This window comes from Delphinapterus leucas, chromosome X (genome assembly GCF_059928025.1).
Source record: "Delphinapterus leucas isolate spDelLeu-1000000601 "Yukka" chromosome X, BTC_Dleu_Yukka2, whole genome shotgun sequence".
Taxonomy (NCBI): domain Eukaryota; kingdom Metazoa; phylum Chordata; class Mammalia; order Artiodactyla; family Monodontidae; genus Delphinapterus; species Delphinapterus leucas.
In genome coordinates this window covers 37,457,548-37,473,409 of record NC_143150.1, presented here as the reverse complement: position 1 = coordinate 37,473,409, position 15,862 = coordinate 37,457,548, and the positions used below count along the sequence as shown (strand labels likewise).

The 15,862-nt window shown below is 42.0% G+C and overlaps 1 protein-coding gene across 4 annotated transcripts in view; it reads right to left on the bottom strand.

Annotated features, from left to right (window-relative positions):
* Positions 1 to 15,171, bottom strand: part of AMMECR1 (AMMECR nuclear protein 1) — a 105,901-nt gene extending 90,730 nt beyond the window's left edge. For 2 of the 4 annotated variants that reach the window (XR_002642453.3, XM_022556654.3), the window contains exon 1: positions 14,638 to 15,164. Coding sequence is in view for 2 of the 4 variants with exons in the window: in XM_022556654.3 (XP_022412362.1) it covers positions 14,638 to 15,110 (473 nt within the window). In the remaining 2 variants the exon portion in view is untranslated. Of the gene's footprint in view, positions 1 to 14,637 lie in introns of all 4 variants that reach the window. The other 2 variants (XR_016391290.1, XM_022556656.3) reach the window with 2 other exon arrangements.
* Between the last annotated feature and the right edge of the window lie 691 nt (positions 15,172 to 15,862).

The following is a 15,862-nucleotide window of genomic DNA, read 5'->3' as shown; positions in this document are numbered from 1 at the left end:
ATAACAAACAATATCAAATAAATCCACAAAGATCTTATGATGTCAGTTATACACATAGAGAAAAAGATACCCACTTTCAGGTGAAGCACAGGAAGGAGCACAATGGAACATCTCACTTATTCTCTGCTTTTAAACTGCCTGGAAAACCTAGAAATCTTTGAAATCTAGCACTGCCCTGAATTCAAAATCAGTCCAGTTAAACAGTGTTTATGTACTCCTTTAGATATTCAAATCCACTGTTTGAAAAAACTTGGAAGTCATAAATTCACAACCTCTCTACCACCATCACTCCACCACCTCCCCAAACTGGAAAACTAGCAGGACCAGTAAATAGCTTTCTAGATAATGCAAAGTGGTTAAACACTGCTAGGATTTAAGTGTTCAAAATTCTATATATTATGCAGTTGCTACCAAGCCTTCAGATATTCAAGACTACTGCTTTCAAAAATGATGAAGCTCCATAGAAAAATTATGTTGAGGAAGGGGAAGAGAAGGATCCTCCTAGATTTGTGCTTCAATTTTGGGGTGGGAGAGATTGGGAGACAAAAGTATTCAAATAAATATAACAACAATTCTGAGAACAGGAAAGCAGCAGTGGCCCTGCTGGGCTCGTGTAAGTTATTTAAGTTAATAAAGGGTTAACGAATGGGTATTATGGGATGGCAAATAATTATAACTCTTCATGAAAGTGAAAGAAAGCTTCAAGGCTAAAACGCTCCTCTTCTGTAAAAATTGACCTGAATTTCTCTAGGTTGAACTGAAATAAACACAGCAAAGGTTCTAAGAACAGCCCATTGGAGACAGGAACCAGGGCCCTTTGGACCTACACCCATTGTTTCACTTTAAAACGGGATTTGCTTGTTCTCTTGCCACAGCCAAAATGGAAAACCACTGACTTTTTTTTCCTCGATTGTGCTCTACACTATGGAGGCCACTGCCCATTTAACATGACTATTGTTTGAAGCCTGTGAAAAATGAAATTGGCATCTAAGTGGTTCAACCCTGTATAAACAAAATTACCTCTCTTTCCCCTGGTGTGGGCATGCACCTTTGTTAATAAAGATTTTAAGCATACTGAGAGTGATCAGGGACCTCTGTGTGGTCTGTCCTAAGAACCACTGGATTCCATTTGGCCTCCTACCCTACTGTGTAGCAGGGGTCTATGATCACCTATATAGGCCAAAACCCATCTCTTCTCCAAAAAAGTTGATTCAAAAATATTTCACTACCCCTATTTTCTTTTAACATCTGGTATATCTTCACCTCACTGTAGTAACAGATAATTCAAGTTACAGATTATTCATAATTCAAGGCTATGACATCAGGGAGAGCTGGTCTACTTATAAACATAAACTGACTACATAGAGAACACTGTTCATAAGCATTGTGCTAGTGTTGTTTTTTACTTCCTGAGTATGCTGGCACAACATTCATGCTCATGTGGCTAGAACCTGTCAGAGATCAGTCTCAGAGTTGCGAAATAATTTCCTTATATTCTGAAACATATTCTAGAGAACAAAAAAAGTGAGTTACTGAAATAAAATTTTACAGTGATCACTGAAGAAGAATTTGGGGGTTCTAAACTTGTATCTTAATAAAATTAAAGACAAATTATCAACAAAAGACTGAGAATTTTGCTCTTTTGTCTTCAAAGAGCAACTGTTCAACAAAAAATAAAAATATGCTGTTCTATTGTAATTCAGGAAACTATTTTAGCGTTTTGTTTCTAAATAATACTATAAAACCTTTAAAGATTTTGCTTATATAGTTTGTGTCTTAAGAGTTGTAGCACTCTCGAATAGGGTATGTTAAGAACCATAAGGAGGGGCTTCCCTGGTGGTGCAGTGGTTAAGAATCCACCTGCTAATGCAGGGGACACGGGTTCGAGTCCTGGTCTGGGAAGGTCCCACATGCTGTGGAGCATCTAAACCTGTGCACCACAACTACTGAGCCTGCGCCCTAGAGCCCGCGAGCCACAACTACTGAAGCCCGCGTGCCTAGAGCCCATGCTCTGCAATGAGAAGCCCGCACACTGTAGCGAAGAGTAGCCCCCGCTCACCACGACTAGAGAAAGCCCACACGCAACAACGAAGACCCGACGCAGCCAAAAAAAAAAAAAATTTAAAAAAAAGAACCATAAGGATACACCCACTAGACTAATCTAAAGCTAATTTAATAAATAACATCATTCAATAATTAGTACACAATTCTCCTATAATTATTATAATTCCCAGTACCTACCTTATGTGGGTTACATTTGCAACATCCAAGTAACATTTCTTCATTAATTTATGGAGGAAAAAAGTGGCTTAAAGCCATTTAATTCTATAATAATTAGGGTGGTTTATTTTTTCAATTACATAATCTTTGCAGCTATTCAATTTCCCCAGCTTTATGTTTGAGATACTGAAGTTTAGAAGAAAAAAAAAGAACACCGTACATAGAAGGCACTCAGCAAAGGGTGATAAAACCAATGTTAATCTAACTGACTTATGCTGAATGTCTACTGATGAATGAAAGTAGTTTGTCTACACAGCAGACTCCTACTTGTGTTATTTCCCAGTCTCTTGTCCAGGCTTCATGACATTAAAGAACCTGCTGAGGCATAATTAACTGGACAAAAGGGAAACTATACCAAGACAGAGGCAATTCACAAGCCATTAACAGTTAAAAATTGTCAACTGGCAGACCTTCATTTCCCAATGCCTGAATTACAGCAACAGTCTCGTGATGGATCCCCTTTCTTGCTAGGATCTCCCCCACTTCAAACTACCTTTGTGGCACCCATTGACTACTGTCTAATGCTCATTCTGACCTCTGTATCTTTAAGTTGTTTCCCTGTCTAGAATGCTTGATCTATCTATGAAAAAGGCCTACCCAGCCCGAATCCTACTTTGTCCACGAAGCCCTCCTATAACCCCAGCCCACATTAGTCTTTGTCCAAACTCCCTACAGACCTCGTTGTCTCCATCACTCACTTGGCCATTAAGTCATATGTGACCTCATTACTTGTTTCCTGAATCTTGTCTCCTCAATATGACTGCAAGCTTTTTTAAAGGCAGGAAGCATGCCTTATGTCTATTTTATAGATCACTCACCCGCACCCAAAAAGGAGCCTACCAGTGTTCTGCCCACAACAGTTATATCACTTGTTGAACTGAAATATCAGAATTAACCATAATATGAAGAGCAGTACTAGCTTAGAATAAGAGATAGGTTTCGAGGTAAAACACACTGTCTTAAGATAATGCTGGCAAATAAATCCTGAAGCTTGAACAAATATTCATTTTTAAATGTCTACAAGCAAAGGGATAATCATGGTGGAATTTCTATTTTCTCCTTTAGAAGTGCAGAGGCATCTCTAAATGGAAGAAGTTAGAAACTGCTCCAAAATGCAAATTAATGCATTACAATTCAGTGCTATTACTTAAAAATGTCTGCACCTCTGCTAATGATAAAGAACCTCATACTGGTTGTGTAGACAACAGGGCAAATAAACAACTTTCAAGACCCATGACTTTACCATACCTATTATTTCACAGATGCCACTACCACATTTAGATGTGAGCTCTCCATTAGAAACAAATGTGTACACTATAAGAAGCAATTTCAAAAAGTGCTTAACCAGTTTATATGCACACATATGGACTGAAAGGCCTTACTTATAATATCCCATGAGGCAAGGTGTCTTCCAATTTTCCATCTCTCTAGAAAACACATTTTCTCAGGAATATCAGGATTAACTGTCAAAACTAATGTTCTCCTTTAATGCTTTGGTCCCTCCTTCCACCTTTAAAAGTGGGTGAACAAGGGCCAAGCTCTGACCTGTCAAAGATGTTTCCTTATATTATTATTAGCTAATTCGTTAGAAAGCCCTGAAGAACAGAGGATGAGATAATGACCTAAAAGGAAAGCTAGAAAATCAAGCTCTGTTCAAATACAGGTAGTTGGTATTAAGTCTACTAACAAAGCAAATGATAAATGCCAGGTCAAATACTAACTGAAATGCTACTAGTTTGAAATGTTTTTTAAAAATGGTTGTTTCTGCCTCTAATGCCTTTAATCTAGTTTACTCATAAATTTCAGTAAGTTTGGAAAAATAATACTTCAAAGCCTAAATTAGGCTCTCCTGTAAGGGGGGAAGGGTAAGCTGGGACGAAGTGGGGATAGGCTTCATGCATCTCTAATGTGGGTTGGTAAGATCTTTAAAAGATTCTCAACATTCCTATGAAAACTTACTTGCTTGAGGTAGAGCCACTATTACGTACCTTTAAAAAGTAAGCTAAACATGGTGCTTATAGTTAACAGTACTGTACACTTACAAAATGTGTTAACAGGTTCGATCACACGTTATGTGTTTTTTACCACAATAAAAATAAACTTGCTAAAATCAGTATACATCTATAGGATTGAAGAGAAATTCATTAACCAAAAATAGCTGATACCCCAGTTACCTCTGAGAGTGTAATTTGTAAATTAAATCGACCATAGTGGGTCCCGTTAAGAGACACTGGAGATAAGGTACAGAAGAGCCAAGTATACTCAGTAGGATGCCTTCCTATGACTGCATTCTGCAATCAGACATTACATCTGGCTCTCTCCTTTCATAGTATCTGCTCCATAATCTTTGTGACGGAGAATAACTATGAGCAGCAAGCTATGTAAAAGAAACGTCATACATCTAAGGAGAGGCTATTAATACCTAAATACACATGCCTAAAAATAAGACACATCTGAATACCTGAGGATTTATAACTATGTTCGAGGATAAATCGAGAAAAGAAAGGATAATGACCAGAGAGTGGCTACATTTATCCATTTGGACTATACTTAAGCTACTTGTCCCACGGCTCCCAAACTTACCCAGAGGCCTCATTCTGAGGACACGATGTGAATGGTTTTCAATGTGGTCTCTAGGAAGCACTCGGGGGACCCGTACGCAAGTCCTCTTATGTTATTAAACTTCATTCTGTGCATCTGTTGCTGATAGGAATCATTTCTTTTTAACCAGAGTGCCACGACTCTTGGTCCTAAAGGAGGGACACCTAGGTTTGTATCATGTAAAATACGCCTCTTGCAGCAGTCCTGCTCCAGACTACACACTTGGTCTCTTTATCTGCCCTGAATCCAGGCATCACCTCACTTGACAACAATCTCATTTTTCTCCTTCACTGATTCCCACACGCCCCCTACTCCTGCCTCCAGCCCTGTGTGACTCTCTGTCTCCACAGAGCCATGCTTTCTGTGTGGAAGGGTGGATTTCTGCAAAACAACTTGCCGAGCAGGGCAATGGTTAGAGGACTTCGTAGAGTAAAATACACCACAAACCACCTATCACCTCATTAGTGTCAGAGAAATAGAGGCAGTATCATTCCCATTTGTTCTTGTGGGGTTTTTTTTAATTGACAAGGGTGTGGGGTAGATGGATCCAGGAAATGAACAAACATTTTCAACCACTGACTGCCTAGCCCCCTACTTCTACCATCAAAGAGTTATTCCACAAAATCAAGTACCTGGCCAACCTACTGGCAAGTTTCTTATTTCTAATGGAAACTAAGCGTGGGAGTTTGTTTGTTTTAATCATGGGGGACTTCATGAAATGCATCGAGAGTAATACTCTAACATAGAAAAAAAGCCAGAAGACTTCATGAGATTCTTCTTCAGTGAATAAATCACCAACACTGTGTTCCACTTACCACCTTAAAAAAAAAAAGTGAAAAGAGCACCCAGCATCTAAACACTTACCTCACTGTTGTTCAAAATCAGGATACAGAGGGTATTTGTCTTACTACAATGAGGTTTGTACTGAGGTCCAAGTTGTACCAGAGATGTAACTTATTTGTACCCAAACCACCTATACCTAACCACGTGGTCTTTAGGCTACATAAGCAATACTACTGGCATGGAGAAGAAGCACACCAACGTGACTAGCACATGAGCATTTCTTTGAGGCAGACACAGTGCTGTGGCCGTTGGGCTGACAGCACCAAAACCGATTTTTCATAGATCCCATACTATGAGAATGACTCAAAGATCCACCAGTGCCTGAAGCAAAGCAGTGAATCTGGTGTCACCACCTTGCAGCAATCCAAGATCTCACTATAAGATATGTTACTAGAATTGTGTGTCATATGCTTACAGAAAGTATATGGAATGGCAAGGCGAGCTACATAGGCAGTTAAGTCAATCTCACTACTTTCCATTACTAGAGAGCTGGTCAGCATCTTCTGGCAGGATATTGCATAATACAGTCAACTGTGCTCTCCCAGCATTGCATGTGGCTTTGGGTCACAGTGTGGATTATCTGTAAAATGAAACAGGGGAAAGGCAAGAATCATCAAGACTATCACAGACCTTATTTTAAAAACTAATATTAGCAGGCCTGGACTCAAGCAGAACTTTTCACATTTGCCTATCCACTGAAGATTGCAAAGATCACAAAGCAATATGGCTAATCCTGTCCACTGATAACATCTCCCTTTCACTGCTGGGCAAAGCTGCAAAACAGATCCAGCTTGATTATTTTCTAAGCTTGAGGACATAGGACCTAGAATCTAGTACCGGACAGTACTTTCAGTCCTTCACAGATTTCCTTTAATCCAAGGCCTGAAGCTATTGGTTGGCCAAAAAGTTCGTTTGGGTTTTTCTGTACGATCATACGGAAAAACCTGAACGAACTTTTTGGCCAACCCAATACAAGTTTCTGAGATGGTCCTCCACGAGGCTCTATTTTGTTGACAACTGTGCTGTGATAAACACATAAGGAAATATAAGAGTCACTGAGTGCTTTCAAATTCATAAGCCTGAAGACTGAGAAAATGTATAAACCTACATTAGGGAAACCCATCATTCTGTCAGGTATTTTTACTAGCAAGACAAAGCTTAAAACTATCACTGATCTCTACCCATTTCGGCAGTTCAAAGTCACTGACTGGGGAGACCGGGAGGCTGGAGAGATCCCAAGAGACCAACCAAACCAAATCATCACAATAGCTCTTTGCTGCTCTGTGGTTCTGTTAATTAAAAAAGAAATGACATTTGCTAACTGCCAACACTTGAAATATACATATTAAGAAATCTGATTTCATGTGACCAACTATTTGTTTCCTCCCATCCCCTCCCCCACCACGTTTTTAACTGACACCACCATCCTCCTGGTTCCTCAGACTTAACAAACTCTGAATTATGTTCAAAGCCTCACTTGCCCCAGCAATGGGAATTTCGTAGATTTCTTTTTTCTGCAATGCCTCTTTACTCACATGCAATCACCTGATTTCAGATCCTCATCCAAGAGCTCTCTCAGCCATCTTTATATGTGATCCAAACTCGATCAAACCAACATGTCTTCTCCTTTCTCTCAAATTAGATAACAGTTGGGAATAGGTGAAAGGTGGGCGGGGTAGGTTCTTACACTTGGGATCAAATTTCATTGCCATTCCAACAGAGCTGTTGAACAAACTTCTCCTGAGCACAAGAATAGCTAGGCACAGAGCCAAGAAAAGAAGAGGCAATGATGGAAACCAAAAAACAGGTGAGCTGCAATCTTTCCACTCCTACACAAAACCTGGTCCTAGGGTGCGAGTCTCTGCATACACTGACAACTTCTTCTACTTCTTGATTTTTCAACATTCCTTTATTCACAAACTCTGTCCCTGGGGTGCATTCCCTACTTTTGCAACGCCAGTTTTCCTCCTGCCCTCATCACCTTAAGCCTCGCTGGGCTCCCCTACCTTGAGACTCTTCTCCTTCCAATTCATCCTACATTCTAGAGGGCTCGTCTTCAAATTCTGTTCCCTTCCTAACATGGGAAACTATAATCAGATCCAGTATTTCTTATCCAGCATTCCCAGAGGGTTCCCAGGACAAAAGGCTACTTTCCATTTCCTTGAAGTTTTATGATCTTAGAGACCAGAGCAAGGGGATTGGTATGGCGAATGCTGAGTGTGCAAGTTGCTGACTGAAGACAGCTGCTGGGAATCCCCAAGTGCTCTGGCAAGGGGTGTGGCAGTGACAGCAACTGGTTTGAGAACAACCAAGTAAGACTTCCAGATCTACTGGTCATACCCACTCTTACCAAGTCTCTGTACTTCTGCCATTTAAAAGGTTGGCTCAAAAGTTGTCCTCTCCCAAAAGCCTTCTTCCTGACCACTCCTTTACCCCATGTCATTACCATGCTTAGGTACAACATTTTTCATGTATCTAATTCACCTGTAATCATGTATACATTGCTCTGTAAGCATTTTAAGAAACTCTGATATCTGTATCATATCTTGAACAAGACTGTGAGTTCTGTGAGGATAGAACTATTTCTTCTATTTCTCTAGTTTCCATCCACGGAACTCAGCATAATGTATATGCTAAAAAAACAAACAAACAGAAAAAAAAAACGGGTTTTTTCCCCAGTGACATATAATTTCCACTCAGCTACTCAACACTAACATTTTTAAGGTTGAGCAAGTTTGAAAGTATGATACATTAAAAGCTGTAGAAAATACACCCACACTTGATAGAAAAGATGCCACTTACAGTTGGACCAAACATAAAATACGCCCCACCCAACCAGCTATATTATTGCCCCATACTTTTTCCTATGGGCGTTTTTCTTTCTACTACATAAGCTTGTGGCTCATTTTTGCTCTTAGCAACACTAACTACAGAAGCTCAACTCTAAATAAGTTTACTGTTGGGAATCTACTCTTCCCACCTACACAACCACTGGCTTCCCACACTGTTTCCAGTGTCCTGTGAGCGACTGCCCAATTACTGATTGTGGAAAGACAGCTTACACACTGAAGGTCCATTCTTGGCAGCCCCTGGGTTTTACTGCTGGTCCTCACTCACTTAGCTTAATTGATTCAGAACAGTATCAAAAAGAGACATTATTACACAAGTTGGGGGAAAAAAAGACTATTTAAGAAAATTTAAATGCAAAAGCCCTGGTCATTGTGCTGCTTTAAAACAGGCAAGCATGTGTGACATGGAGAGAACAGAAAAACGCCTATTGAAATAGGGAACTTTGACTAATCTCATTGCACAAGTTTTAGTGTTTCACACATATACATTCTCAAAAAGATGGTCTGTTAATGGGAAGCACAACTGACTTCAAAATTATAATAAATTTCCGTAATAGGGTATAGTGTTTTAACGCAAATACAATTTCAAAAAGTGTATAGTCTTTTAAAGACAACAATGTGAATGTTAGTATGTTTCTGAGAAACACATACTAGAAAAAAGCAACTTATGCATGGGCTAACAGAGCATTTTTCTCTTTCTCAGTAGTGGTCCTTCTTCCCACTGGACTGAGAGATCCCAGCAGAAGTTCCTTCTTGGTTGCTACCCACTAACTGGGACCTGAACACAGCACAAACACAATACATAAGCAAGAAAAATCATGAGCTAGGTTATCACTCCCTTTGGCCACATGGGGGAGAAGGTAAAATAAGCAATGAGTTTTCCTTTGTAACTAAATATACCTTGCCCTACGTACACCTTTATGCATGGATATAAAAATAATTTTGTAATTTATATTTCTACATCCTACCATTTCAGTCACTGACGGTTTTTACAGCATAAATGACAACTGGGGGCATGCCTGCTTTCTTTTCTATCAGTAAGATAGGACACCGGACTGCCTTCCAATGGAAATCAACACTGTTGAAAAACAACCCATATAATACATCCAAAAATGCTCAACAATTTTTCAGACAATTTTTTTTAAAAAAGAAGAACTATCCATTATGACCATTACACTAGCATAGATAAGGAGATCTGTAATGGCTTAGTAGCATTATCTGCAAGAAACATATACACCTTCTGGCCATTCTGGTCAGTCTTCATCCAAAGAAGACATACTAGAAATACAATAGTTTGTGTTTAAAATGCTGATTTAATATCACTTTGACCTGAGCTGCATTATCAAATCATCTTTTTTACTAACATGCGATAGGATTGTTACTGTTCTGGTGAAACAAAGTGCCTACCTCTCACCTCCCTAGAGCAACCCAATTCCTCCCGAGCACACAGAAAAACAGTAATTTGACTACTGCGACAAGAAAAAGGTAATTGTTCAAACACCTGATCAGAGTCTCTCAAAATCTGCATGTCCAGGAGTGGATTTTTAAAAAATACATTTTGTTCACTGCAATGGAAAAACCACACTTATTGATGTTTAATAGTAAAACATATTTTATGTGCTATGGTCTATACAGAATGTAGTACTGCATTAACTTCAAAGGTGGTAAGAAGATTAAAATTAAAAGTTCATGGGATGTGACATGCAACACAGCATTAAAGATATAAAGACTGAACAGTCCCAGTCCCTTAGCAGGATCCTTTTATATTTCTTTGTTAATGAGGGAAATTCTTAAAATGCAAGCGTAAGCATAAGTAAAAGCTTTCAAAATCTCATCACAACATGTTATTTAAGCGAACTAATCATCAAAGCATTTTTTATGGGAACAGAGGGGGACTTGACTTACTAAAATCAATACAACTCACTTAAAGATATACTTGAGCTTCTTTTAATTCCTAAAATGTGCCCCCCACATTTAACAATTTCTGAAAAAAAGACCTAAAATTGTACCGCAGGTTTCCAGGTGAGGGTTTCCTCCCTGCCAACCCCACCTCGGACTGAAACCAAACCAAGAACCTCAGACTCTTATGATGATCTTGGCAGCCTTCAATCTCCCTGGTGCTAAGTTAGAAAGACCACGATAAAATATACTAACACGGAAGCAGGAAGTTTTATATTGGAAACTGACAGTGAAAACTGCCCTTCCCTTACAGTTGCTCAACTACTTTATTCAGGTCTTCACCACTCTCTAACCCAGTGGGTCTCAACTTGTGGTCCTGGGAACTGTAGCAGCAGCATCACCAGGGAGCTTGTTAGAAATGCAAATTCACGGCCCCACCCCAGACCGACTGAATCAGAAACTCTGGGAATGGGGCCCAGCAATTTGTGTTTTAACAAGCACTACAGGAGCTTATGATGTACCCTAAAGTTCGAGAACCACTCCTCCCCAAACTTTAATGTGCATAAGAATCACCTGGGGAGCTTGTTAAACTGCAGATTCAAATTCAGCAGGTCTGAGGTGGGGGTCTGTGAACATACATTTCAAACAAGTTCCCAGGTGATGTCTTCTGCAGACCACACTGCAAGTGTTTCCCAAACTAGCTGTTTACCAAAAATCACCCAGGGTGCTCATAAAATCCGAGTACCCAGGAACCACCCCAGACCAAATTAATCAGAATCTCAGGAGAAAGGCCTCGTCGAATACAACCACTGGTTCTCCTCTTCAGCTGCATGTTAAAATCACCTGGAGAGCTTTTAATAATCCTGATGCCCAGGCCCCATCCAAGACCAATTAAATCAGAATCTCTGGGGTTGGGACCCTGGCGTCCATATTTTAAATAATTCTTCAGTGATTCGAATGTGCAGGTTGAGAGCGACGGTTCTGGAGTCTAACTGGCTCGACACCTGGCACAGTGGATCCCTTTATGGTAGCAAATGGTTTCCGATAACGTGGCTGTGTTCCCATCTATTCAATATAAATCTAAGAACTCTGACTTTGAACAGTAAAATGCACCTAAAGTCATTTTTTTAATCATGTCTTGAATCTTAGTTCTGTGGGCAAATGTGGCTGTGCAACTGAGACCAAGGATTCAGTAATTCATTCCTCACTTTGAACACAAATGTTACCTGTTTTCCACTAAACAGATTTCCACTGTCCTCCCAAGTCCCAGCTACCGCTACCTCTTCGCAATGAGGTAGGTACTCCAAGAAACAGCAGCAACAGTGAAGAATTTGTATCCACACAGCCTTTTCCTATAGTGACATCCTCCCCGACAAACCTGAAACAGATAGATCACTGGAAATCTCTAATAACCTTCCAGAGTGGAAGGGTCACTGATGAAGCTAGAACTTCTAAGCCTATAAAAGGCAGATTTCACCAGTGACAGACATTTTGACATAAAGGTCCTGGGAAGGGATGAAAACGGTGTGCTTTCCCACGGGAGAACGTGCCACTGTCGAAAGCACGTCTTCTGGTGGACAGAGACAGGACCTGAAACAGCACTGCTCATGACACCACGATCCTAATAACTCTGAGGAAAAAAAAGAAAAGCAATGTGCCTATTTCTGTCTTATGACCCCCAGCACCAAGCCACACTAATAAGTACACAATGCTATTAAATATGTAAAACAGAAAGAAAATGGGTTCTGGTTACTAAGGCACTGTCAAGTGATTATAGCTATTTCACTTCCATAATCAAACACTACTTTTAAGAAACTTTCCTGAATTTTTCCACCGTCCACCTCAAAAATGACTTTAAGATAAATGAAAATAACATACAGTACTCTTTCCACTTAAGTGAACTTTCATTCTCCCCTTGGTCATGTTCAGTGGCTCTTCTAAATTCATTGTTTGGTAGAATACATGACACAGCCAAGCCCTGCTAAATAATAGTTATTATTCTTCCACCATCATTTCAACATATCCACAGTGGTCAAAAGGGTGTCTTATTTTTTCTGTTTAATTCCATGAAAAAGAAATCCAGTGGGTGGACTATTAGAGGAGAATCAATACCTAAATACGTGTGCAAAGTAGCCACTTTTAAATGACATTTTCAAAAGCATTTCCTGTATGAGATGGTCAAGCTCACTTTCCTTTTAAAATTCTTGTTACAGTCATTCAGTTAACCCAAACTCACTTTAAAATGTGTGAAAATAGCACCTCCTGAAAGTGTGTTCGCATATGCTTTGGAGCAATGGAGCGTGAATAGTAAAACAGCCTTTGCCAAACTCATATAACTGAACAGGAGTGAATTTTTGCAGTCCCATGACTTTGCTGAGCCAACCTATGTATCATCCCCAGACTGGCTTTAATACATCATAGACATCCAAGAGAAGGCAGAAAAGTCACAAATAAGTGACTCAACCTAATAAATATTTCATAGATTTTTTTTTAACATGGCAGTCTTTTTCAAGATGAATTCTACTTCTTAACCAAAAACTAAATTGGCTAAGTACAGGTGTGGGTTTAGGATTTAAGCTTCTAGAATTAAAACTATGAAATTTATCAAGATATTTAATTTATTTGACAAAGTATCAGTCTCTATGCTCTTTCATGCATTTCTTATGAACCAATGCCCAAAGAGGAACCAAGTCTGAAAGAAAAAGCACAGACCACAGAAGAGTGGCAAAAATACATTTCAAGCATCAAAGCCAAAGAAAACAAACGAAGCAAATTTATAATTTCCAGGACACTTTATTGTAATTTCCACGTTACATATTAATTGAATATTTTTAGTCTAGGCAGAAGTGTTTATACGTATCCAGTCACAGTCTAATCCCCTAATCTCACAAAATGAAAAGAAGCAGTTTAAAAAGAACATCAATTCAGGTATTTATGATATGGGGACAAGGGGCACTTGTCTTAGCTAGAAAAAGGGTTGATGCTTTTCAGTATAAGTTTCACTGAAATTTTTCTCTATTATTTTTCCTGTTGATGCTAAGTACTCATAATAAAAACAATCACCCTCTTTGTCATTCTGTCCTTCCTTGGGCTTTACATTCTGTCTAGCATTTAACTCAAAAAGTCAGTTTATACTCAGTTTACACATTAAAAAAACAACATATGCCCCATCTCCCACACATCCAAGTGGACAGGGACTAGAATTAACCTGGCTTTTAGCTGTAACCGTGTTATTTTAAATAATTTCACCCACACACTTGAAGGGTAAAATAACTAAAAGTACAAAACCGAAGGAAACCGTAAAAATTCCTACACACTTACTACTGTTCAACTATTTCTCGAATTGTCGAGCCTAACATGGGTTTCTTAAAAGTGAAATCGACACAAAAGCGAATGTACGCTTAATGTACAAACTGACAGTGGCTCTATGGGGACAGCTCTCTTTGAATGAGCTATTACCCAGACGGTGGAATGAAAAAAAAAAAAAAAAAAGTCTCACTCTTTAAATGTGAGAGAGCCGGCGGTGCGCTTCACTAGAAACACATTTTAATGGGTATGTTCGGATAAAAATAGGTACTAAGGGAAAATGTGTTTTGAAAAAACCTCCTCCCTCCTCAGGACACGAGGAAACCCGAAAGAAAAAGATGGGTAAACTTCATTGGCTCCGGAGCTAAGTTCCATCACTAGCAGAACAGAAGTTGGGTAGTTGCTATTTTTCACGCTGCAACGGAAGAGTAACTCTCCATGTGCAAGGTACGCGGGGCGGGAATACCGGCGGGGCTTTCACAGGGGGTCAAGGAAACCCAAGCCAGGAGAAGTCAACATCGTGAGGGAACCAGAGCTCCCAAACCCGGGCGAACGAGACGCAGGGTGGCGAAGGAGAGGAGAGGGTCAAAACTCCTCGAAGTTATCTCAAAGAGAAAGTGAACACCTCTGGGAACCAGCGCGCCATCTCTCGCAGCAGCACCCCGCTCCAAGTGTGAGGCGCTTGCCTCTGAGGGCAGAAAGCGCGGGGTGCCCTTACTCAGAGCGAGAGGCTCCGGGGACCCGGGGCAGCGAGAGGGGCAGGGGCAGCGGCCGGCGGGGAGGCTGACTCGTACTTTGCCTCAACTCTGAGCCCCATCCCGAGCGCAAGGGAGAGGGCGGCGGTGGGCACGGTACTCACTAGGGCTCGTTGGTGAACCGGGGGGTCCGGGGCTGCTGGTATCCGTACAGGTGACAGTAGAGCACATCGAAGCAAAAGCAGCACATCTCCGCTGACACCACCATCTTCCGGGAGCTGGGCGATGAGGACGAGGCGGTGGACGGCAAGGAGGGCGAGGGTGAGGTGGCGGCGGCCGGGAGAGAAAGTAGGGTGCCCACTCCGCAGCTGGGAGGGGGCGACAGGGAGATTCCCCCGCCGCCGCCGCCGCAGCCCTGGGGGGGAGAGAGGGTACAGCCGCTGCCGCTACCTCCTCCGGCTAGACCTCCTAGACCGTTGAGCCGCGTACCGGCGCCTCCTAGTCCCAGCTCCCCGGCTCGGCACTGGCTCTCTCCGCTGCAGTGGGAGGAGGAGGAGGCGCCACCACCGCCACCCGAGCCAGAGGGGGGCGAACTGGACAGTTTCTGCTTCTTCACCCCGCAGCAACCCGCCGCCATCTTGGAACACTCTCCCCCACGCAGCGCTTCCGACCCATGAGTGAGGCGAGCTGGCGGCGGGGGCGAGCACGCTGCGGCCCCGGCCGCCGGGGGCGCGCCTGGGGCTCGTAGGCCACGCGCGCGCGCGCCGCTACCTGACCCGGACGCCCGGCCACGCGGTCAGCCCTCGCGCGCCCCCGCCCCGGCGCGCGCCCCGCGCTTTCGCGGCTCGGCACCTCGCGCCTGTCCCGCCGGCCTCGCGCCTCCTCCTCCGAGCCGAGCCTCAGCCTCCCTCCCCGCGGCTCTCGGAGGATGAAAGACGCGAAGCCTAGTAGGAAGGAAGGAGAAGGAAAGAAGAAGAAAGCGGAGAGTGGGAGCAAAGGGAAGAGGTGGGCACGCCCCGGGTCAGAGGAGGGAAAGGGAAACTAGTGGGAGGGGAGTGGGGAGAAAGAAGAAAGTCCGAAGTTAAGTGTCCAAGTCTCAAAGCCCAGCTCGATGACGGGCGCTGCACATAGTGTTAGTGACACTTGAGCTGAGTTACGTGGAACCTGAGCCACCGGCCTCAAATACGCTGGGTTCTGAACTGCCAGAGTGTGAGCAAGCAGGTGCTCAGAGCTCCACACCTGAGATCGCCCCTCTAAAGTCTGTACAAATCAGTCGGGGAAATGGCCACAGGGCAGTGGCTCAATCTGAGCACGCACCAAAAGTTTTCCAAGATTATGGTAAAAGAGCAATACCCTTTCTATTCCTTATCAACAAATATTGCAGCCCGA